The sequence below is a fragment of the Miniopterus schreibersii genome (assembly GCF_964146895.1).
Source record: "Miniopterus schreibersii genome assembly, chromosome: 12".
In the NCBI taxonomy this organism is placed as follows: Eukaryota; Metazoa; Chordata; class Mammalia; order Chiroptera; family Miniopteridae; genus Miniopterus; species Miniopterus schreibersii.
The window spans coordinates 13,322,474-13,346,620 of NC_138112.1; the positions used below are offsets into that span (position 1 = coordinate 13,322,474).

Sequence of the window (24,147 nt, forward strand, 5' to 3'; positions counted from 1 at the left end):
AATTAAAAAATAAAAAGATTTACCTACATTTCAAAGGGACAGGAAAAAAAATGCAGTACAGAGGGGGGTAAGAATAATACGTTCAGCTGTGCATAGCATTACATAATCTTAATAACAAACATTCTTAATCACAGTCAATAATGTACACACTAAGTTATAATGATTATGCCAGGGAAAAAAGCAGCAAGGAAGGAAATATGTCATGGTTGGGAAACAGAATAGCAAAGCTTTACATTAGGAATTAAAAAACTGCCTAACATTGAAATACCATGCAAAAGCAATATATGAATGTTATTTGGAGATATGGTTATAACTAACAACAAAAAATCAGGTACAGAGCTGAAAGACCTTGCTCTAGAGACAGGAAATGGGAAGAGGTCAAGGCAGTGGTGTTTTTCATTTAGGGAAAATATTGTAGATCTATTTGACTCTGTGAAACTCTGATTCAGAAAGAACAGAAAAACAAAAACAAAATCTAGCACAATGTCTGGCTCATAAAAATTCAATGTTAATCACTTTATTATTATAATGATAAGACAGACGACAGTTTTCCATATCGCCATTACATTCATGCTACGGCTAACAATGCTTCCTCTATTATAAGTGCTACTTGATCGTTTAAAACACGTTATTTACTATGTTTGGGATATTTGGGCATGCTTAATAAAATAAAAAATTATAAAACATTGCAAATGTTTTTTACTAAGCCAAGTATCTAATTTTATACAATTTACACACAACTTTCAATTTTAGTAATGGAAAAAATAAGATTAGTTCACTTCCTGATATTAAACAATAACAAGACTAACTCCCCAAGGCATGCACTACAACCAGATAATAGATTCTATCATCAATATGATGGTCTTGGCATTTTATATATTATGTTCCCACTTTAAATTAAGTCCTATTTACTAAAATAAAAACAGGCAAAGACCATGAACAGGCAGTTCATTAAAGGAGGAATACAAACAGCCATTAACAACACTGACATATCAACCTTGTTTGTAATGATAAGAAATAGAAATTTAAGAAATAAGGTACCACTTTTCACTTACTGGCGAAGATTAAAATTTTAAAAAAAGTACCTCGACTTTACTAGGGAGTGTGCAGGTGGGGGGTGAAAGGGTGTCACACACATAAAACTAACCACAAGTGTAGGCTGCACTGCCTTTTTGGAGAGCAATTTGGCTATTTTTATCAAAGCTCTAAAAAAGTATAATCCCTTTGAGCCAATTGCTCCACTTCCAGAAACTTTCTCAAGGGCATAATTAAGCACATAACTCAAAATGTGTTTACAAGGCCATTCACCGCACTACTGTTTACAGTCAAGTCTGCAGACAATCAAACGTGTAACAGGAGAAATGAGTCAAAGTGGCCCACCTCCCTCCGGCAGGCAGTGGGATCCCCTGGGACGCCCTTCTCCCCACCGTGCCTCAGCTTCTTCCTAAACGAGAATCTACTTCCCACAGTGTCTAAGGACTGCCTTTCTCAGAGTCCAGGGAAGCTGAGGGGAAATCTGGGAAATGTACTCCTCACGGACAAAACTTGAGATGTGCGAGGAGAACAGCCTTTCCCTACTTTTAGCTGCAATTTCATGAAGATGTGAAGCTGGAAGTTATAGCAGCAGCTCTCATGACCATGAGACAAGTCTAAGGCAAAACAAACTGAGACTGAGGCAAAAACATCTAATGACACCTCTCAACTGGGTGTTGCATGAGATAATAAATGTCCTTAGTTACTTAAGTCAATTATATTTGGACACTGTTACCTCTGGTCAAGGCATCCTAGCTGATGTTAGCCACCCAACAGAATACTTTAGAGCCAGTAAAAGTTTTGTCATGGAAGTATTTATGAACAGTAGATGTGCAGTTAAGAGAAAAAAATTATAAAATAGCATGTTCCCATTTTTTACTTAAAAACAAGTATATTAATATGGATTCATTTGCCAAGAAAATGTTTTAGAAATAGTTATTTCTGATACAGTTATGTCCAAAAGACAGGAATTTACATGTTCCCTTATTGCAAACTTGCATGTTTTGTTTTTTCTACAATAAGCATGTACAGGCATGCCTCAGGTGCTGCGGGTTCAGCCCCACACTACCATAATAAAGTGAGTCATAACCTTTTTGCTGGTGGAGGGTCTTGCCTTCCATTTGTAAAAAATGCAACACCTGTGAAGCACAATAAAGTGGAGCCCAATAAAGCAAAGTGCCATGAAACGAGGGATACATCACCTAAGATTCTGCTACCCCTTTCTATTTCTGTCAACTCAACGTGATTCTGGGGAGGAAAGGTAAACATGTATTCTACTAAGCTATTTTGAACTGGGCATAAGCTTTTAAAATAGGAAAAGTTGTTTTTCTTTTTCAAACTGTTTTGTGAAATAAGATTTGATAGTATCAGGCATTTATTTTTTAGTGAATACAGAATATTACAGTTCTCACTTCCCTTTGTTACTTATCATATCATGACTTTGTACCATTTCGTATCAGAATTTCTTCTGTGAAGCAAAAACAGTCCCAAAATGAAGGATCTTCAGGGGTCATAGGAACAGCAGATGATATTAAATCATTATAGGTAAGAATAGTAAACTGCCTCTGGGATGGCTTAGAATCATCTTGAGATGAAGCCTAAAAGGGAAAAAAATAGATTACCTCACTGTTACACTGCTTGTTGTTGATCTTATGATCAATTTTATAATTAGGAAAATAAGAAATAAGACCAAATTACATTTCAGTAATATTAAAGTACAACATAGTAGGACTTCCAATTGTTTTTACTCCTTATATTAATGTTGCTAATATATCAAATTCAGAAAAGTATGAAATAACCTGATTCTCACACTTTTTGTACATGACAGTAACCTGTGGTGTTTGTCTAAAATGTAGACTTACTGAGTCACATATCCAAAAATCCTAATTCAGGAAATGAGTTGAAAGGGACCCCAAAATATATAACAAGAACATGAGTTATTCTGATAGAGGGGGGCCACCAGGCAAGCTTTGGAGAAACACTCTAGAGAGTGGCTCTGATAAAATTCCTATAATCACACAGAGATGCAAAACTTCCTTAGGAAATGAGTCATTCAACAGTAAACTTAAACTGTATCTTATTCTGTGAGATAAGAGCCCTGGTTCACAAATGAAACCCGTGTAGACCTCCTTTAACATTCTGTATTTTCTAATAAAGATACTACTTGGATCTTATATAGTGTTTTCACAAGATCAGTACATGTTTAATGTGATTATATCTCACAGATATGCTGATATGGTTGTATCTCAATTTTATAGATGGAGAAATTGATCAACTACTTTGCAAAAGGTCACGAAACAGGTGTAAACAGTCGACCTGGGTCTAGAACCCAGGTCTTCTGAATAGTACTCTCATCCTTTCCCTGCTGCTGCCTAAACAGGCTTTCTCCAGTGAAATAAAAAGGAAGTACCATGTGTGTAAATGTTACAAAAAATTTAAAGCTCTATGGAAATAGAAGGTATTCACAGAAAGGGCACAGCTGAGGTAAAATAGGATAAGTGACAAGGAAAGGTAACCTTGGTCAGAATCTTCAGATAATAGGGGTCAATTATAACATGCCATCCCTTTTTAAAGAAGATAATCTATGAGGAAGTTTAATCCTCTGTTCATCTATCTAAGGCATGGTCTGTGGACTGAACTACTTTTCTAGAGATAGTGATGTTATGTGTATGTGTGTATAGCGCACACCACATTCTCTCACATGGATTCCTTAAAAATGACATGCATATATTTTGATTATTCTAATATCAGTAGTCCATAACTACTGCAGAATCACAACTATATGTAGGCTAAGAGTTCTTGACCTTAAGGTTTATTTTTTAACTTCTCCAATTACCACTTAACAGCAGAGGTAAAAACAGGTTCTAAGGGGAAGAGCTGAGACTTATGTTATGCCACAATATGATACAAGGGCTCTCACAGGTTTGATAGTGTAACTTTGGAAATAATTTAGGATAGTACTACAAAAGGCAGAAGGGGTTCAATCTGCCAGATAATTTCATTACTCACAGCCTGTTACCTTGGGACCCTTATATTCAAGATATTCACTGGGAAGTAAACCACTGTTAAGACGACTAAGGTATGATTTTTCTGAATTTCAACTGAAACTGTGAGTACTTGGACCATATTACCAAAGTTTTTTCTTTGCAACATTTAAGTATTTGAATGTGAAGCAGGCAACACGCTTCTTAAAATTTTCTGTAAAATCTCAGATGATAAAGATTTGATAACAAAAAACACTTCTAAATCTACAATCTACACACAAACAAAAAAACCCCTCTAAAGCTGATGTAAATCAAATGATTATTTCTACCAATAAAAAACAAACTCGATATTGACTCATGCTTTTCAAATACAAGTCAGAGAAATCTTGAAATCTTACATCCTGATGTCTTGATCCATCGGGCTTCCTAAGAGCTACTGCTACAAAATGGTGCTCATCTATTTTGCTTTCCTAAAAAATAAAAAGTACAGATTACTAAATATGTAAACTTAGATATACTTTTGTTTACATCTTTAAAATCTCAACCTCTCTCCACACACACACTAAACCTCACTTCCCCCAACCATTTACAGAGAAGTCAAAACCATTTTGACCCTGCAGTCTGAAATATTTCAGTATCTATTTCCTAATAGGAATATCCTCTCAAATAACCATAGTAGTTAATAACTTTGGTTAATATAACATGAAAATAGTACTTAAATCTACCATCTGCATTCCAAATTTGTGAAGGAATCCAATAATGTCTTTTAGAGCATTTTCCCACTCTATTACAGGAAGAAGTCTAGGTTAAGTGTTGCATCCTGTTATCTCTTGCTAACCTTTCTTTTGACACTAATATTTTAAAATACAAGCCCCATTTACCCCATTACTAAGAGAAAACTGCTCATTTGGCTTTTGTCTGCTGTTTCTGAATGATTTATATAACACACTTAAACCAGAGTACTACATAGATGAACTGTTCTATCTAGATAGCCATCTGCCCTCACTGGTAATGTTAATTTTGTATATAATTAAAATTAACATTAAGGTCCAGCTGGGGTTGCTCAGTGGTTGAACACTGACCCATGAAACAAGAGTTCTCTAGTTTGATTCCCAGTCAGGGCACATGCCCAGGTTTCAGGCTTGATCCCCAGTAGGAAGTGTGCAGGAGGCAGCCAATCGATGATTCTCTCTCATCGATGTTTCTCTCTCTCCCCCGTTCTCCTTCCCCTCTCTCTAAAATCAATAAAAACATATATATTTTTAAAAAATAATATTAAAAAATCAGATTGCAACACTGGTTTATAAACATTTAGTTAACTACATACTATAAATCATGGTGCAATTTTTTAGGTAAGACCAAAAATATGCAACTTTCTACTATTTTCCCCTATGTATAAGACAAAGTGGGGAGGGGGGCTTAAAATGTAATAGACACTGAAGCCACGAGCAGAGGAAAGTATAAACTACTATAAAAAATCTAAACAAAATTTTCACTGAAAAGCCGCTTTACTAAGGCAAACTACAATCTGGAACTGAATCACTTAGGGACTTCATATCCTTTACCCTGTTTTTCTTATCTTCATACCTTAAGATATCCAAATTAACAAAAACTAAGATTCAGTGAGAATAAATTTAGAAAAATACATTTAAGGAGGAAAAAAATAAAAAATAAAATCAAAAAAGATGTAACAGGTTAAAGTTATTTTCCCTTTAGCTAAAAACAAACTCACAGTATTTATAATAAACAAACTATTCTTTTTGAACATGGTTCTCCTCCCATTATTTACACTGAATATATTAATAATACAAACACTATAACATACAGAGATGTCGTGGCTATAAATGCTTTTGGAAAACCACTCAGATCAGCAGTTCTGCAATGTCTGTATCTTTGGCGAACATCAGAGTAATTGTGGGCAATGACCAGTTTTCTCATTCAGTCTGTCCACTAAAATGCCAAGCCTATTCTCTCAAGGCTCCCAGCTTCCATTTTAGATATGCTCTTTTCTTGAATGTTATTAAAAACACTAAGTGGACATTTTAAAAAATCTTTCTCTTCATGTAATTTTCACTTACAGTGTTCAGGGAAATAGATGCCCTTCTCTCCTAGCATGTAGAATTTTACCATCGTCCTACGATGGCACTGTCCTTTAGCTCTGCTCGGATGAGGGCGGTTTCCTTAGCCTTTTGCATCATTACTTGGGTGCCAGTACCTTCCAGATGCACACCAGAGTGAAGGTTGTTACATACGTGCATCTCTGACCCCTCAGGCATTCTTTTAACGCTGCTTGCACAAATAGGACTCTTTCCCAGCTTAGCTATATTAGTTCTCACACTGTAAAGCAGCGAATGTATGAGTCTATGGTAGTTCCGTTATTCACTAGCTACATGCAATAATGAAAACCATGGTCTCCGACACGTAGTGCTTACTAGGGATTTGTCCTGTGTCCAACCCAGGCACAGTACTTTCTCAAATGGCCTGTGTACTTACATTTAGTTACCAAGTACATATGGGAAAAAACGCAGCCATGGGGCTAATGGTGTTTGGTCATGACTGGCTGTTTCAGGAAGTAGTATCGACACAGCAGGGAAAAGAGGGAAGCAGACTGCGGCCAAGTTGTCCTGTGCAGATGTAAACAGTGGAGAAGGCTGAACCTCCCTTCACACCCTGTTCTGTTTACTAAAGGAGGTAGTCAGTATAGAGCAGGAATAGAAGGCAACTTATCCTGCCACCTTTCCCTTTAAACAATTTCTGACAAGTCATTTTTCTTTCCCTGGATGAAATCTTGAGGAGATCTCATAAATGACATTTTTAGTTACTCTCACATATCAAACTTTCTCTCAGTCCAAGTCCTTTGCCTTGTTTGATCCAAATTCAGTTTTATTCTCACTCATAAAGAACCCTGACTGCAGGCATGCCTTCCTCGCTCTGTACTCATCCCTCTCTCCTCACCGCTGGTCCTGGCATCCATGCCACCAGACTCATTCTCTTTAGTTCTCTCCCCACTCCTGGGCCTGCTTATAGTGTAATGAACAGTCCACACTTAAATATATGCATCTAACACACATGGTTCCCTTACTTTTTAACTGGTACACTGAACTGACAAAACACTCAGGGACATGTGGCAAAGAACTTCATTATCCTTCCAAGGCTGCCTCCAAATGCGCCCTAGTGCACCTCCCTTCCCAGCTCCTGGCCAAGCCTTGAGGCAAACCCCACAGCTCTTCAGTCACTTTCTGCTTAAAAAATCCCATCTCACTCCTGGACAATGCACAGTCTTCCCCCTTGGCCTCACCTTGCTCTTCCAATCTTCCTCTTCCACTCTGGCTTCCTTAAGGTAGGTGGCACAAAGGAAGGGGGCTGGAGGAAAGGGGCAGAGTAATGACTGAGGCCGTTTAATGCAGTTTTTAGAGCCCTGAGTCACATGAAGCATCCGGATGCTAGCTTATCGCACAGGGTGAGCACCTGTGGTATTTTCAAAGAACCACTTCCAGTTCTTTAGCCCTCCTTATACCACTGCCTACAGCTAGCAGTACATTCAGACTTTTTGCAATTCCTGCCCTTGGCAATTAAAAATAGTAGGCTCCCCTCTTCCTTTTGAGTGGGGTCCTTTCCAGACACGTCAAGCCCAGGGGCTACCATTTTCCACAGCACCTGTCTGGTCCACAGGAACTCAGACATTTTTACCACACACAAAGGTGAAGCACAGCTGGCCCGTCACTGCCTCTTCCCTCCTCACCCTCCTACTAGTCCTACTCCATTGGGCACCACTGAGAATAAAGGACTCCCTATGAGTGAAATGACTGAAGTTTAACCCTTCAAGTATTAAAGCATTTTCACATAATTTTGGTTATAATTTTTTAAATTGTACTCTTAAAATATCCTAAATATAATTTATTCTTAAACTGACAAAAGCCAGTTTTAGCAGTTTTGACACAGCTCTCATTCTCAAAATACTTTCTGCCCCCTGGATCCTGTAACACTACTCTCTTACTTATTTTATCTCTAACTATTTTGGTCATTCTGTCTCCTCCCTCCACCTTGAATTATTAGTATTCCCAAGATGCTGTGCTAGGGCCTTTCTCTCTTCAAATTTAGGCAACGTCACAGCTACAACTTAAACCCCATGGCTTCTATTACCACGCGCATGTTCATTACGATTGCCTCCCTCTAGTCTAGCCGTTCATTCTCTTCAGAAACCTTCACTTGGGGGTTTCTTGGGCATCTCAAACTTGTATTTGACTTGTTCTCTAGTACTCAGTTTTTCAATACAGGGTCGTATGTAAGTCACAGAATTGAGCATAACATCTTTGACAGCTCACTTACTTAACCTCCACACAGACAGAACTTAGTCTTAAAATTCAAATCCGATCTTATCACTCTTTACTAACACCTGTTAATTCTTTCAAGAAATTAGTGAACACCTCCCATATTATCTGCTCATCACCAGTTCTTTCTTCTGGACATCTACCTTCTCTGAACACAATTCAGGTGATTATTGCAGGAAAAACCATGTTAATGTACACCCAATTGCTGGTCTCTGGACACCTGACACGAGCTGGACCAATCACAGTAGACCACTTCCTTGGCTACAATGACTAGTCAGAAGATAAGCACCAGACCCAAGTTAGGCCAGGGAGTCCCTTCTCCAGGGCTTTTAGGACTTGGAACAGAAAGAGAGTTCACCAATCTCTGTTGGGTTTTAGCCTGTAAACTGATACATGTTAAGAGTGGTAAGCAGCCATTCCTGCTACACAAACCAGAGAAGTTAAGAAAGGTGATGTGTAGAGTAAGAAACAGGAAACTGAAGCCAGTATATATAGAAAGGCAAAAACAAAATATGAAATAGTTCTGAGCTTTCCAGTCCCTAACTCTAGTCAATTCTGAGGCCCAGTTACATGAAACACTCCAGTAGCCTATAGAGTATCTTTTTGGCTGAAATGAATTTATGTTGGGTTTCTCTCACTAGCAACTGAGAACTGCTAGTGGCAGAAATCAAACCCAGAAAGAGAACAAAACCTTTATCCTGATCCATAATGCCCTGCATCATGTTACCACTCTAACCTGGAAGCCCTCATCACCGCACAGTCCCTACAGCTTCCCTTGGCTGTTATATACACAAAGCTCTTTCTATTCCAGGGCCTCTTTCCCTTCCCATTTTACTTAACTCACTATGACTAATCTTCCCAGTATCAGCTAAATGCTGTAGGTTCCCATAGTATCCTCGACTTCACCTTCAGAGCACCAGGATAGGATTCCAGTTGTGTTTTGTTTCAATGACTAGCTTCCCCAAATTAGTCTTACACACAGGCACAACATAAGAAAATCCTTACAGTTGCAGCAAGTCTGACAAATTTCTTACCTCAAATGCCCATTCTTTTTCTTCTTTTCCATCCAAAAACAATCGTGTTTCTTTATAAACCTGGCCTATATCCAGGTTTAATGGGGATATATCAAATTCAAGCCGTTGCAATTCAAATCCTAGTCCAACACCTATGGCTTTTATGAAGCTTTCTTTCAGTGCCTAAGACAGAAAAACATTTTCTCTTAGAGTTTTAGTAGATAAAATTTTTCATAAACTCTACAGGCCCCAAACATCTGGATCTTTAACTCTATATTACACTGTGGCTATAAGCTATTTTTTTCACTCTTATAGTAGGCCTGGAGACAAACCAGCTGTATAATCTTAAGGCAAATCACTTAAGCTCCCTGGACCTACACCTTTCTCATGTGTAACATGCAACAATAATAATGCTTTCCTCATAGGTCTTTTATAATAATTAAATTAACTAACTTATAAAAAAGGCTTACAGTAAGTCTTCTGGCATATATTAAATTTTATGTTTGTTAAATAAAGCCTCATGTGTATGAGTTCCTTTAAGACAAAAAACATTTATAAAAAGTGATAAAATGCCTTGTTTTAGCTTCAAAAGTAAACTTCCTAATTGAGCATTAAATATATGTTAAATTTTTCAAAATGTCATTATACTATAAGAATGTATGCATAAAAATCCTGAAGTTCCCAAGAAATGGCCTATTTACTTCAGTGAATGAACTACCAGGTAACCAAAAATTTTTTTGCTCCTACTTTTTGCAAAGATAATGAAATCATCCCAAGACTTTACTCGCAAAATTAGTAAGAAATTATACCCAATTCCTATAAAACATATCCAGCTGAGTCCATTCATCGTTAAAGCTTCTGATTGTTTCCCATTCTTTGTTGGTAAACTTTCTTTTCATAATATGAAAGAATTCTGAAATTGAACCTCGACCTGTCAATTGAGGAAACAGAGAATTAAAAACAGATGTTCTAGTACCAAATATGCTAAAGGCAGCACATAAAAGAAAACTACAGACCGACCTTACTTTTGATTAGTCACACAATAATACTAAACAAAATACCAGCAAATCAAATTAAGTTGGGAATTAAAAGAATAACACATAATGACAAGCTGGGGTTAGCCCAGAAAAAAAGATAGGTTAATAAAAATAGTGAAGTTCCATGAATTATTAAATATTTAAGGAGAAAAACCATATGGTTATATCAATAGATGTCACCCCAAAATTGATAAAATTTAGCAGCCAAACCTCTTATAAATTTTAGTTAAGAGGAAATTCTTATGTATGACAAAATATCATAAATCCGTAAGAACTCTTAAAATAGAGCAATTCTATCCTGGGATTTAAAAGTTTACTTTGCTATTTAACAGAAAAAAGGGGAACAATTTCTTTATTATAATTTCTTGGGAAGGGGTACAAAGCTGAAAATTATTATTTTATTGTAAGTTATCATCATGACTGGAAAATATACTTATTTCCCTAAAAATAATTGTTTTAACGTTTTCTAATATGACTTCTCCAAATAAAACAGATTTTTAATTTCCATTCTTTTGGTAATACTATGAAACAGACTCTCTTTTTAAAAATCTGAAGTAGATACCTAACTCCACTGTTCCACAGACAACAAATTTTTACAAAGCATTCTAAAAATAAATGACAAAAAGGATGGAACTCAAAGGATCTGATTCCCAGAGTTAAGGACTAGGACACAAATAGTATGCCTTTCATATTACATTTTCCCAAAATATAATAATTATTTTCTTTTTACTATTGTTAGGCAGGAACTTTCTATCAAAACCCATTTATTCTACAGGTATGCAGAATATGTACAAATATTACACAAATATGTTTTGAACTAACATTTATAAACAAATCAGTCATGGTTCTTGCCCTCACAAACTTATAGCTTAATTGGCCCATTAGAAAACCGGGAGCAAGGTAGGTGAACACAAATGTTTTACTACATGAATAAACATATGTTAACTATTATTCGGTAAGTTATTTCCTAAATGTTCTACTGCCCCATTATTTTCCAGAAAACCTCTTGTAGGTAGTCCCTCTGCAGATTCTGTTAACATAGCTTGTCTACTCTAGCTCCAACTCCCATTTCTAAAACAACCAACTCCAAAATCTGATGTTCTTACCTGACTGACAACAACTCTAAAAGGCGACATCTGCCAACATAGCATGTCTGGGAAAAAGATGTGAAATCCCCCTACTTAATAATGCCCAAGTGTTAGATGCTGCGACTATCATGATGAGAAAAACAGACATGATCCTTATCTTCATAGGGAGTTTATTGTTTCTCCAACAGCAATGATTTTCGACCGTTTTCATCTCAAGGCACACATAAACCATTTACTAAAATTCTGCGGCACACCAAGAAATATATTTTAGCTGATCTGACACACACAAAACAGGTATAATTTTGATTCATTCACACAAGATGGATACTGCTGTGTTGGCTGTTGCCGTTTTCCTATTTGACAATCTAAGGAAAAAGAAGTCAGTGCCCCTAACAAACTAGTCAGTATTGCATGATTTAAAAATTCTTGCAGCCCACTGGTTGAAAATCACTGTCCTACAATAAAGAAGTACCTTTCCCATAATTAACCTCAAGGGCAGAAAATATTAAGAGCCAGTTCTCCCCAAAATGAAGATTTCCCCTCCCTCTCCATTTGAAAACAGTCAAAAGTCTCCTCTTGGTTAGCCAGGAAATATTTCCAACAACCCTACAGTTACACGTCGTCCTTTAGTCCAAGACAAAGATCCTCATTTACTTTCAACTTCATTAGGCTCATTTAATTAATTTCTCTATTCCTTAGCCCTCTCCTCCTCTCAAGAATCCATTTTGTGAATTCAGTTAATGTCTAAGACTTGTTATTGTTAAAACTATTATTTCCTAAATGCAACCCAGGAAAGCTATGAAGTCATTTCATGTAACAGCACTGAAATATTAAACTGTGATCTTAGGAGTCCCAGAGCTATGAATCCCTTTGATAGTCTGGTGCTTACTCCTTAAGGCCCTTAATACAAACTACCTTGTTAAAATGCAAGCATCACTAGTACATACTGGCTTGACAAATTACACACTAAAGAAAGTAAAGCAAGCAAGCCTGCAAAAGTGATGAAAGTAAATCTGAAGATTTTAAATAATGGGAGCACTACAGCTATACAAATCATAACTGTTTCCTCTTGATAGATTCTGGCACAAATAATGTAAATAATAACAATGGGAAGAACAGCTACCTTGGATTTGGAAGACATCATTATATAATTTGAGTGGAACTACAGTTTAACAGAATACTATATAAAAGGTCTAAACTTAAAAAGATATGCTTGTTGTCATCTATAGAATCATTTTACTTGTTGGTTTCTTCAAGTTACAATTTCATAACCTTAAAGAAGCCCTCTGATTTTTAACTATGTGTGTGTGTGTGTGTGCACACACACATGATGGGGCAATCAAGGAAAAAAATTTAAATATGCATGCCAATAAAAAGCTGATTAACACAAAAAGCAATCTAGCACAATCACTGAAGAGCAATTACATAACTGATTATGTTCAGCTAAAAGTATCTGATATGAGTGCATTTTCATATACTTCTGAGAGCATCTTATTTATTCCACAAATAAGAGATTTGACAGCAACAGAAAAAGATGATTTTGTAAACATTCAGCCAAAGCACAACAGTGCCACCCTGTGGCATTATGTTGGAAATACACAGTGGTTGAGTACTCAAGGACTTAATTTATCTAGGAAATTGGGATTTAAAAAAAAAAATCAGTGAGAAATACCAGGATAGTACATTTTTCCTTCAAACTATCTGAACAGAGCACAACTGTTGGACATGTAAGTTGGAAAAGCTGCCTAATAATACCATCACATATTCATGTCTATTACAATCTTCACTCTAATCATTCTATTACTGCACATGTAAAAACTCAAGTATACACATAAAAAAGATAAAATGACTGAAAATTTATATAGACCCATCAACCAAATTTTAAAAAACCAGATCCCCCAATCTGATAGCTTAATCTTTAGGGAAAGCATTAGATATTAACTAAATGTTCAAATAATCAAGTAATCAAGGTCATACAGCAACTGGAAAGTTTATTAAACATGCAGTAGTAACCTACAACAAGATAATTTATAGTAAATGTCCTTGGCTGCTACTGAAAGCCTATGGGGGAAAAAAAAATCCCATTATACCAGAACCTCAAGGCCAACCAACATCAATCTCTCTCCACAACAATGTATCAGCATCTCAGTTAAAGTTTGCCACTCTTCTTAAATGGGCCAGTTATTTTAGAATTGAGCAATGCCATCTGTGTGGTTCAAAGTAATGAAATATAGCTTTGGGTAATTAATTGTATTAGAAATTCTAGTAGTTTCATTGAATTACATTTCATCTTGCTTCAATGGGAGGTGTCTTCCAAAATTTGAGTCAATATGCACACAATAATGCGTGACTTACCAGCTCACTTGTCTGGGAATTTATCCAGATACAAACCCAGAATAAAACAAAAATGTCTGAGTTGCTAATATAGGTTTCACAAACTACCACAAAGCCCATAGTATGCGACTGACAAAGGAGCTCTTACAGCCCTCTATAGAGGTGGCTTATAACAGGAAAACACCAGATTGAAGTATAATGACCTGAGGCTTGAAACTCTCTACCACTTAGGCAGTCCTAAACTACAATTGCTTTATCAACACCTACATGTATCTATAGAGGCAACCTGCAGTCAGGGCTACTTGGCTACAAATGTGTTATCCTTCAAGTAAAGGACTAGACTCCGAAAGGCAGGTAGAGGGTACGAGTGGGGCCACACTGCGACACCAGAGGACAGAGTAGGGGGGCCACAAAGGATTAACCTCAGGCCTTGACACCTAATGTAATTTGCTCTGCTGGGTTTTGAACTTGGTTGGGACCCATGACCCCTTTTTTCTTCTTCTAACATCTCCCTTTAAAAATGGGAATATCTATCCTATGCCTGCCCCACCAATGTATTTTAGAAGCAGATGATTTGTTCTCTAGTTTTAAAGGTTCACTGATGGGAGAGGAATGTTGCCCCACAATGCATCATACCCAGAGTCTCACCCATACCCATACCTGACTTAGATGATTCAGATAATGAGATTTGGAACTTTCTGAGTTGATATTTAGATGAAACTTAGGTTTTAAAGTTAATACTGGCATAGTTTAAGACTTAAGGATGTTGGGAGGAGGTGATTTTGTTGTGGGATAGATATAAATTTGGCAGGGCCAGAGGATGAACTGCACTGGGCTGAATAGAGTCGCCCAAAACCTCAGAATGTAATCTTATTCAGAAGTAAGAGTTTTTGCAGGTGTAATATAGTCACATTAGATTAGGGTGGGCCTTACTATCCAATGACTGGTGTGCTGATAAGGAAAATCATTTAGACACACAGAGAGACCATGGGGGGAAGGTGTCTTGAAGAAGAAAGTGGAAACTGAAGTGATACAGGTACAAGCGAAGGAATGCCAGGAAACTAGGAAGCAGCAAAGGAGTCTTCCCCAGAACCTTCAGAGGGAACATGGCCCTGTCATTGACTTCCAGCCTTCAGAGCTGTCAGAGAATAAATTTGTTTTAACATACCAAGTTAGGAGTCCTAGGAAATTAGCACACACGAATACAATTTAACTTAAATATACAGACACAGTTAAACATTCTTAAGAACTTTAGTGTTATACCCTGGAGTCAAATCCCAGTTCCATCACTTTTTTACCGTTATTTATTTAACATCTGTGTGACTATTTCTTAAAGCTATAAATTAGGGACAAAGAGTTGGGTATATTAAGGAATAAACATGTAAAGTGCCCAGAACTATTAAGTACTTAATAAATGTTAGTTCTAAGGTTGTTGGGGTAGTTGTTACTGTTATATATATTTCCTCTTTTATGAATTGTTTTATTAAGTCCTTTGTCCATTCATTAAGTAAGTCTTAAGTGATATTCCTATCAATACTCACAGGCATTTTATATATTAAAAATGTTAACTTGTGTCTGTCATATTTGCCACAAATACATTCTCTGGTTTGTAAGAGAAAAGATATAATATGAAATCAATCACATCTGCTGACTTTGTGGTTTCTTGCTCTTCTAAACTTAAAAAGCATCCTTTTTAAAGGAGTCTGACCAAATATAAAATTCTGTGTTCTAGTAATTGTTATCAAAACCTAACTCTAACCATACTGTTGTACAGTGTGAGACAAGGATCTAATGGCTTTATGATTATTTCACTCATAAAAAAATGTTAATGGATTACAATCATTTTCTTTGTTGGCTCTGTACATTACATCTAATATAATGTTGCCCAAACATCAATATGTCTAACAAACACCTGGGAAATTGTTTATATATAGAATCCTTAGTTGCATCTCAGAAATTCTAGTTCATTAAATCTAGGAGGCTTCAAAAAATCTGAATTTTTTAATAAACATTCTTGCTGATTTTAATATTCTGACCACCATTCTAGAAACAATATTTTACATATATAACAGTGACAACCACAAAAACCTCAGAGCTAACATTTATCAAGTACTTAAGAATTCCATGCACTTTACATGTTTTTTTCTTATCTACCCAACTCTGATGGTGGTAAGAATTATTTAGCCATCAGGATGTAAAACATCTATACCCATATACACACAAGTTCTACAGGATTACACTTAAATATAAAAAAATACAGTTTCAGACTAAAATCTAGGAGACTGTAACCTACAACTGGTAGTAAATCTTTTACCAATTTATTTTTTTCCAAACAAGACAGAATTCATAATTTATCAGGAAAAGGTAAGTATACTTAATCAAGTAAAATTCATACAGCAAAAAATAAAACCCAATTCAAAAGATAATATATAAATACTGGGCTCTAACTCTTAACTCTCCTGTCTATTCTTTTGCTAACACCACAGTCTTGTTTACAATGCCTAATGTTTTAAAAAATGGTAAGGCAAGTCTTCTTAGACATGAGTTCCTTCATAAAAACTTTAAATAAATTTCACCTAGTTCCACAGAATTGTAAATCCTTAAACATTATCAATAAAGCCTGGTATTGCCCGCCTGGCATGGCGCAGCAGTTGAGCATCGACTTATGATCCAGGAGATCACAGTTCGAGTCCTGGTCAGGGTACATGCCCGGGTTGTGGGCTCGATCCCCAGTAGGGGGCGTGCAGGAGACAGCTCTGATCAATGACTTTCTCATCATTGATGTTTCTATCACTCCCTCTCCCTTCCTCTCTCTGAAATCAATAAAAATATATTAAAAAGCAAATTTTAAAAAGCCTGGTACTGAGAGGCCATATATTGCAGAGTGCAGTGCCTAAATATATGGGTTTTGTAGTATGGGTTCAAATCCACAATTTTCTCTTGTTTAACTGGCCTTAAACAAGTGTTTTAATCTATTCTATAAAATAATAGTATTGCTGGCCCTTGAACAACAGGGGTTTGAATTGCAAAGGTCCACTTACATGTGGATTTCTTCCAATAAATATAGTCAGTCTTCCATATCTCAGGGTTTCACACCTGTGGATTCAACCAGCCGCACAGTATTTCTGATGCAAGGCTGGAAGCCCACGGATGCAGAGGGCTGACTGTACGCAATGTTCCATGCCATTTTACATAAGGGACGTGAGCATCTGCAGATTCTGGTATCCAAAAGAAATCCTGGTACCAGTGAACTGCAGATACCAAGGGATGACTGTAGTTAAGTTTGGGGGGAGTCAAAAGTTATATACAGATTTTCAACTGCATGGGAGGTCGGTGCTCCTGAGCCCTGTGTTGTTCAAGAGTCAACTGAACTTATATCCTAGGCTTAGGTGGATGAAACAAGATAATGCATAAAAGGCATTTAATAGTGTCACACACATAGGAGTTACTCAATAAATACTAGTTCTATGTTATGACCCTACTCAAATCTTCTGTACAGTGGAAAAGACCCATTCAGTAACTGGGAAGGAGAAACACTCCCTGCCAGTGAAGACTTGGTTTTTCACTAAGAAGAGTACAAAGGGAAGTGTGACTTATTTAAGCTACTTAAAGGCTCTAAATTTCCAAGCTTTAAAAAAATGCTTTAACTAAGCACATCCTGCAAAATGCAGATCTAGAAAATAGATCAGCCTAGATAGAGACGATAGTGGAACAGATTGCAGCAGGAACAAAGCTGAAAACTGAATTTCAGTGGGATGGAAATGGAGGTGAGAAAAGCTAGTGAGATAAATGAAGAGTGAGGGAGAAGGCTCAAAGGAAGAAGTCTTTTTAATCATAACTCACTCATGAGAAAGTTTATACTCTAGCATCTGATATGAATACCAATTTTCATTATGGCTGTATACCCAATTTTTTCATTTCTCAACAAATTCAGTATTTTCAGCAAAGTTGAAAACTATCATTTGTACATTCATTACATACTGAGGACCTGCTATGCTCTCGACACTTTCAGGTACCAGGTATTCTGCCGCAAATACAAAACGAGCATGGTTCCTGAACTTATCTTATGAGAGAAAACATAACAATCAAATAAGGCATGAAGAAAAAGATCAGATGGTCAGGAAAAGCCCTGCTGAAGTGGCATGGCTACCTCTCATCCTTCTGGTCTCAGGTGTTCAAGGAAAGTGTGGGCAGAAGAGCAGAGGGGCCAGTTGTTTTTCTTTTTGAAACCTTGAACAAGAAAAAGAATGCTACACTCAAGGTAATAAAAGAATATAGACAGAAAATAGTGAGCAGAGAGAGCAGCTAGAAATGCGAATGGAGGGGTAAATGAGAATAAGGTAAGAGGGTCATGTTAAACGGGTTGGACTTTATTAAGAACCAACCTAAGAGTTTTAAGAAAACTGATGCAGGCTTGTTTAAAGACCACTCCAATTCTGTCTTAACTGGGTGAGTACAAAAGTAAAAAGGTGGAACCAATTAGGAAGCCATTAAAATAGTACAGAAGATGCTACAGTGGAAGGAGACAAGAAAAAGGCCCTACTATGGTCTGTTCCTAGCTACTATATAATACCACTACTTACTTTATACTTACTGTACTTAATTTACATAATGGTTGTTCTGGAAAAACGGTTCTACGATAGTCACTTCAAAGCTATTAAGTTAGTACTAAATCTCAAAATAGAGTCATTTTGTGCTGCCAATTAATATCCAGCAAAGTTTCTAATAAAATTGTAAAGCTGAAAATGTAAAAACGAAGGAGGGAAAAAATCTTGGTCTTTTCCCAAATTTAAATCATAATTTTTATATTGTATCTATCTTATCTTGCCTTATGCCTTATTTTGTAAATAGGCAAACAAAACTGAACAATTCACAAACTACGCTTCTTTTTATACTTATGTTACATAAATAATGGTAGGTAAAAATTAAAAACCAAGAAAAAGCAATCTCCCAATTGAGTGTAGCAAATTATAATGAGCTACAAAACACCTTTCCCCCAACATGTGAATGTACTGCACTGCCAGTTTATTTATACCAGGGTCCCCGGTATCTTCTCTAGACATTCATTAAACAAATAGTATTACTGAGTACCAACTATGCACCAGTTACTTTTTTATAAGGTTCCTTTCTCCAGTAAGCAAAGAATAAAATGGTGGTTGCAACAGTCTCCTTAATTGTGGGAATCTGGCCTAGAAGGAAGAAACTCAAAGCTTCCTAGATCCACTGAAGTATTTTCTCCTGCCCTGCCATAGCAGCAAGAACTGGGGGAAGAAGGGAAATAATCTGCACCTAGTAGAAATGGCTACTGTGACAAGGAAAGACTCCACAAGTTCCTACAGAATGTTTACAAAATGGGAGTAATGAAACTGAACCTTTCAATATACAAATGATCCCTGCAAAGACTTATGCCATCTTCAGAGTTAACAATCTAATAACAATGTCCAGTAGAAAGTACAATACACTTGCTGCTGTCCTAAGTTTTATCCTCCATCATCTAGTAACTTTTGGGGATGTCCACTGCTCAATTTCCTCACTTATTCTGATAAGCAGAGCAATTGAAATGAATCTCCAGTGAAATAAACCAGTGTCCACTTCCCACCCTCACAGAGAAATGATGTCCATTCACACTTGGACAGAAATGATTGACGCAGTAACAATACTAGTGATGACTGGAAAGTATCTCTTGCCATGTTTTACTGAATATATAGCTTTTTGGCAATGAATCAGCCAAAGAATAGGAAAAGGCTATGATTAGTCAAATAAGATAATAAAAGTTGGGGGTAAAAAAAGTCTTAATAAACAGGAAATTAAATCTTCAATTAATGTTCAATTATCTTCCTATCATTTATTAAGTTTCATTTAGTAAGTACATCAAGGCAACCGGTAATACAATCTGTGTCTTATCGTAAGGCACAATTTCTAGGCAGATATCAATCCGATGAGCTAACCTTTACTGTCTAATTATGCTGACTGCATTCTAAGGAACAATGGCCTCTCTGATAATTTCTGATTTTAGCAAAAGTTCATATAAGGACAGTAGAAAATTATGAATGCTTATGGGCTCATTCCAGTGCTCAGTCTGAATCCTCTATAGCAGTGGTTCTTTCAGAATAAGCCTTCTAGACACTGCTGAAAACCAGATTCTCTCCTGAGAAAAATGCACACAAAATATAGCAAATAATTTTAGTAGGTTAAAATAAAACGACTTGGTGCTTATCCAGGGACTCAAGTCAGGAATCCCTGTTATCACTAGCAGAGCCTCCTTCTGAGCAAAGTTAAGAATAGAGTTGTAATAGAAAGGTTTTATGAGCAAGTCAGAAAAAAGTAGCAGGTGGGAAATTCAAGGTAAAGACACTGACAGCAAAAGTGAGAGATGAGATTCACAATCATACTCTGAAGCCTTACTAGAGCAGCACAGAGTACTTATTCATTCATTTGACAAATATTGATTGGGCATTATGACATAGGTAGGTCTTAAAAGATGTGATAGTCACCAAACTCAGATGTAGCTAACAAAGTTCCTGCTCTCAAGTGGTTTATAGGGTCTAGGGGAATGACAATGATCTTGATAAAGAATTATAAACAGATATGTTACCAGAATGCAGGAAATATATATATTTTATGAGAGCCTACAATAAAAGAACCTTGCTTAAAGGTTCACAAAGGTTTCCCTAAAGTAAGGCTGAGGTGAAAGGTAATCAGTAAATAGGTTTAAGTTATCTATGCAATAATTGGGGTGGGAGATAAAATTAATACAAATCTTCCAAACCCAGGAAATCATAAGCAAAGATCGTGAGGTTGAGGTAGTGTGCAGATTAATAAGTTGCACTATGAAATGAAGATGATGATGTTTTTCTTATTAACAGCTTTCTTCTTTGCCTGTTACTTATCTTTTGATAAAAATAATAGTATACTCATTTTAGGGTGGCTGAGACAATTAAATCGGAGAATATACGCAAAGCACTCAGTAAAATGCCTTGGCACACAGTAATTGCTCACTAAATGTTAGTGATGACAAAAATTGTAGTTAAGTCCAGCCACCATGGCTCAGTGGTTGAGCACTGACCTACGACCCAGGAGATTGTGGTTCAATTCCCGGTCACGGCACATGCCAGGTTTGCGGGCTTGATCCCCAGTCCAGGGCGTGCAGGAGGCAGCTGATCAATGACTAATAATTGATGTTTCTCTCTCTCCCTCTCCCTTCCTCTCTCTGAAATCAATAAAGACATTAAAAAAAAAAATGTAGTAAGGGAACCTGAGTTCTAGCAAAAACCCTGGGCATACTCAACCCAACAATAGATGTTAGCAGTTCCTATAGCCACCAATTACAAACTTCTAAGGCAAAACATAAGCAACTTAAATATTTTAATAATTGCTTGCTATTCATTCTTACTTATATAAATGTGCTAAAAAGAACTGTAGGTATAGCATAAATACATGTTATCTTTTCCTAAGAACTACAATATACTTTGTCATTGACATTATTTTTTAAACAAATCAAACCATTTATTGATGAATTTTGAGAAATACAACACAATTACTATGTTTTTGAACAGAATGCCACTCCAAATTAACGAGTCCAGTTCAATTGAACATCTATTATTTAAATAAGACAAACAGAGCCACTGAAAAACTGTTCTTTACAAATTTGTTTTCTAAGAGAGTTTTAAATTTAGTCTTAACAAGCTGAGGTATAATTCAAAACAGAAAATCTTTACATTTCACTTTGCCTCTGGCAAAGCATTAAATGACTCCCCAGTAATGGAGAATCTATCCTTTATGTAAAGTTCATTAATATTCAAAGAAATATACCCTTTTTAGATATATGCTCTCTCAGATATACTACCTTTGAGTATTAAGCATATTTTTCCTAAACCTAAGTATCTACAATATACCTCCTGGCTTGAGATTACTCAACAGGTATGGAGACAAAGAAATACTTAACTCTTGTACTACAAAAATGCAACATTACCTGGAAAACTAGTTTTCATTATATCAATTCCAACTTGTAGCTCAGGTTCAGCAGCAAGTACAGCATAGTCCCCTTGATGAGATATGTTAAAGTTGAAATTGGGGTAAGGATTCAATGAGTCTTTTGCAAGAACTGGTTTTCCTTTTGCAGTTCTTTGCAAACGAATATTATTCCAGGGGATATTCAATTTCTCTGCAATTAATTTCCTTATCATCAGACGACCAGCCTGTTAATAAAACATAAACATTTGGTATGTATAGGGACCATGCTTGTAACAAACAAAGTATATTTTTTGTGATTCCTAAAATATTTAAGTTTTTAAAAAGTACATTGCATTAATATTTAAGCAATGCTTAAGAAGATAGAAGAAAATTAGTCTCAATAATTCTCTCCTCAAAAGATAACCAATGTTAACAAGTAGGCATCCTTCCAGTCTTTTCTCTAAGTACCGAAATATAAATTCATGTGGATAGGACTTTGCTGTTTATCTACATATATACGATCCTATTATATGTAGTATTCTACCATGTATAACCTTTTTAACCTGTGTTGGGGATTATTTCATATCTGTACATAACCATCTGGTCTTTGTACTTTTAACTGTAGCATAGTATTTCATAGCATCAAAGAAAGTATAAATAGATTGATTGCTCCATTATTGGACATTTTAGGCTGACTCTAGTTTTGCAATTACAAAAAAGTCCCCGTGAGCAACCCTGTTGTATGTACATTTTTGTGCATATATGCAAGCATTTCTAGATACTATATACCAGCGATTTTCAACTGGTGTGCTGCAAGAAGTTTTAAAACATGCAATACCTGGCTATTCAGGGGCACTGATCTCTTTTCCCTTAGAATGTCAAATAAAAAAATGACAACAGCCAACACAACAATAGCCATCAGTGTAAATGAATCAAAATTACACCTAATTTTCTTGTCAAATCGGCAAAAAATATATACATTTTTTGTACCACAATGAAAAAGGTTGAAAATCGCTGCTATACACCCATCACTCAGTTTCAACAATCAGCTACACATGGCCTATCTTCCGTCATATATACTCCAACCCACTCTCTCCCACCTCTACCTAATACTTAAGAAATTACTACAATCACACAAAAATACCCACGGGTACAACATAAACAAAGTATATACTATTCTGTAAAATATCTTTCAAGTTTTTTTCCTTCAATTCTAACACTGATTTTTAGAAACTCCAACACTTTGAATTTCACAATTTCTTACAACTGATAGAAAAGTATAAAAAATAATCCCAAATTTCAAATGAAAAGGCGGTTCAATATAGGGACAATTTCAAGGCATGACTGCTTTTGAAGCGATGGCAATTACAGGCTGTTTCAAACTGCACTATACAGAAGTAAGTTTGAAATCCAATTTTCCGTGTGTTGCTTAAAAATACATAACTAAAATAAAAAATTCTACTTAAAAATCCTGTTTCCCAAGCTATTGTAGTCGGGAAGGTGTGCCCGGGGCTGCACCGTCCGTGGGCCTCAGTTCCACTGGTAAACGGAGGCTGGCCTAGGCCTCTTCAGTTCCGTGGTGTGCAAGGATAAACGGAGTCATACCGTCAACATTTTGGGGGGCCTCTCACGTACAGGGTACTTTTGGAGGGTGGTGGGATATTTAACAGGCAGACTAAGCATGTGCTATGGGCTCACGCCAAAAAAAAAAAAGAAAAGACAACATAAATAAAAACATAAAAGCATTCATTACGGGAAACACAAAACACCGGTTACCCCGTAAGTCCCCCCTACACCTATTTTACGGTCTCGTGGGGCCTCCAGTTCAATTACAACGTGGGAGGGGCTCCTTTCTCCGCGAGCTAGGCCGCGGGTGAGACCACAAAGGCCGTGGAGACCAGGCCGTGGGCTCAGAGACTCGGCCGCGCCCACCACTCTCGCCCCGGACCCGCCCCGCGTGGGCTAAAACGCGGGCGTCGACGCCAGGACCGGCGGGGGCCCCACACCCCGGCCCACCTCCCCCAACATTTGCTTCCTCGGGTCAGAATGCCCAAGACCTGTAGTACCATGGCTGCCTTAGCGTCCCGGGCGAAGACGAACTGGCCAATGCGCTCCTTCTCCTCAGGCTGGATCGACCGCACCGCCAGCAGCCACTCGGCTCGGCTCGGCAGCCAAGTGCCGCAGGAAAAGGCCCAGCGTACGCCCTCCATGGCTGGCACCAAGCAGAAGGGCCTGGCGAGCAGAACCATGCACCGAAGACGAGCCCCGCCGCCACCCCGGGCCCGATGGCGCGGACGCTAACGTGGCCCCACCCCCTTCTTCCCGGCGTCTGCGCGGAGGGGGCGGAGCGTCGCTCTACGTCCACTGGCACGTTC

At 37.2% G+C, this 24,147-nt stretch overlaps 1 protein-coding gene across 1 annotated transcript; it reads right to left on the reverse strand.

Moving 5' to 3' along the window:
* Nucleotides 1–497: 497 nt before the first annotated feature.
* AASDHPPT (aminoadipate-semialdehyde dehydrogenase-phosphopantetheinyl transferase) lies at nt 498–24,105 on the reverse strand. The gene is made up of 6 exons (XM_081153343.1): nt 23,839–24,105; nt 21,792–22,017; nt 10,170–10,291; nt 9,382–9,543; nt 4,415–4,486; nt 498–2,630 (listed from the first exon to the last, which is right to left on the reverse strand). Exons 1-6 carry the CDS (start codon nt 24,019–24,021, stop codon nt 2,466–2,468), a joined length of 930 nt encoding a protein of 309 aa, XP_081009469.1. The 5' UTR covers nt 24,022–24,105; the 3' UTR covers nt 498–2,465.
* Nucleotides 24,106–24,147: the final 42 nt, after the last annotated feature.

Bases quoted from the DNA above. Each gene is read 5' to 3' on its own strand.
- AASDHPPT (XM_081153343.1), bottom strand. From the start codon at position 24,021: ATGGTTCTGCTCGCCAGGCCCTTCTGCTTGGTGCCAGCCATGGAGGGC. The intron at 22,018-23,838 runs GTACTACAGGTC...TTTTATTAACAG, and splicing joins GGGACGCTAAGGCAGCCATG to GCTGGTCGTCTGATGATAAG. The intron at 2,631-4,414 runs GTAAGATTTCAA...TTTCCCTTTTAG, and splicing joins ATGGATCAAGACATCAGGAT to GCTTCATCTCAAGATGATTC.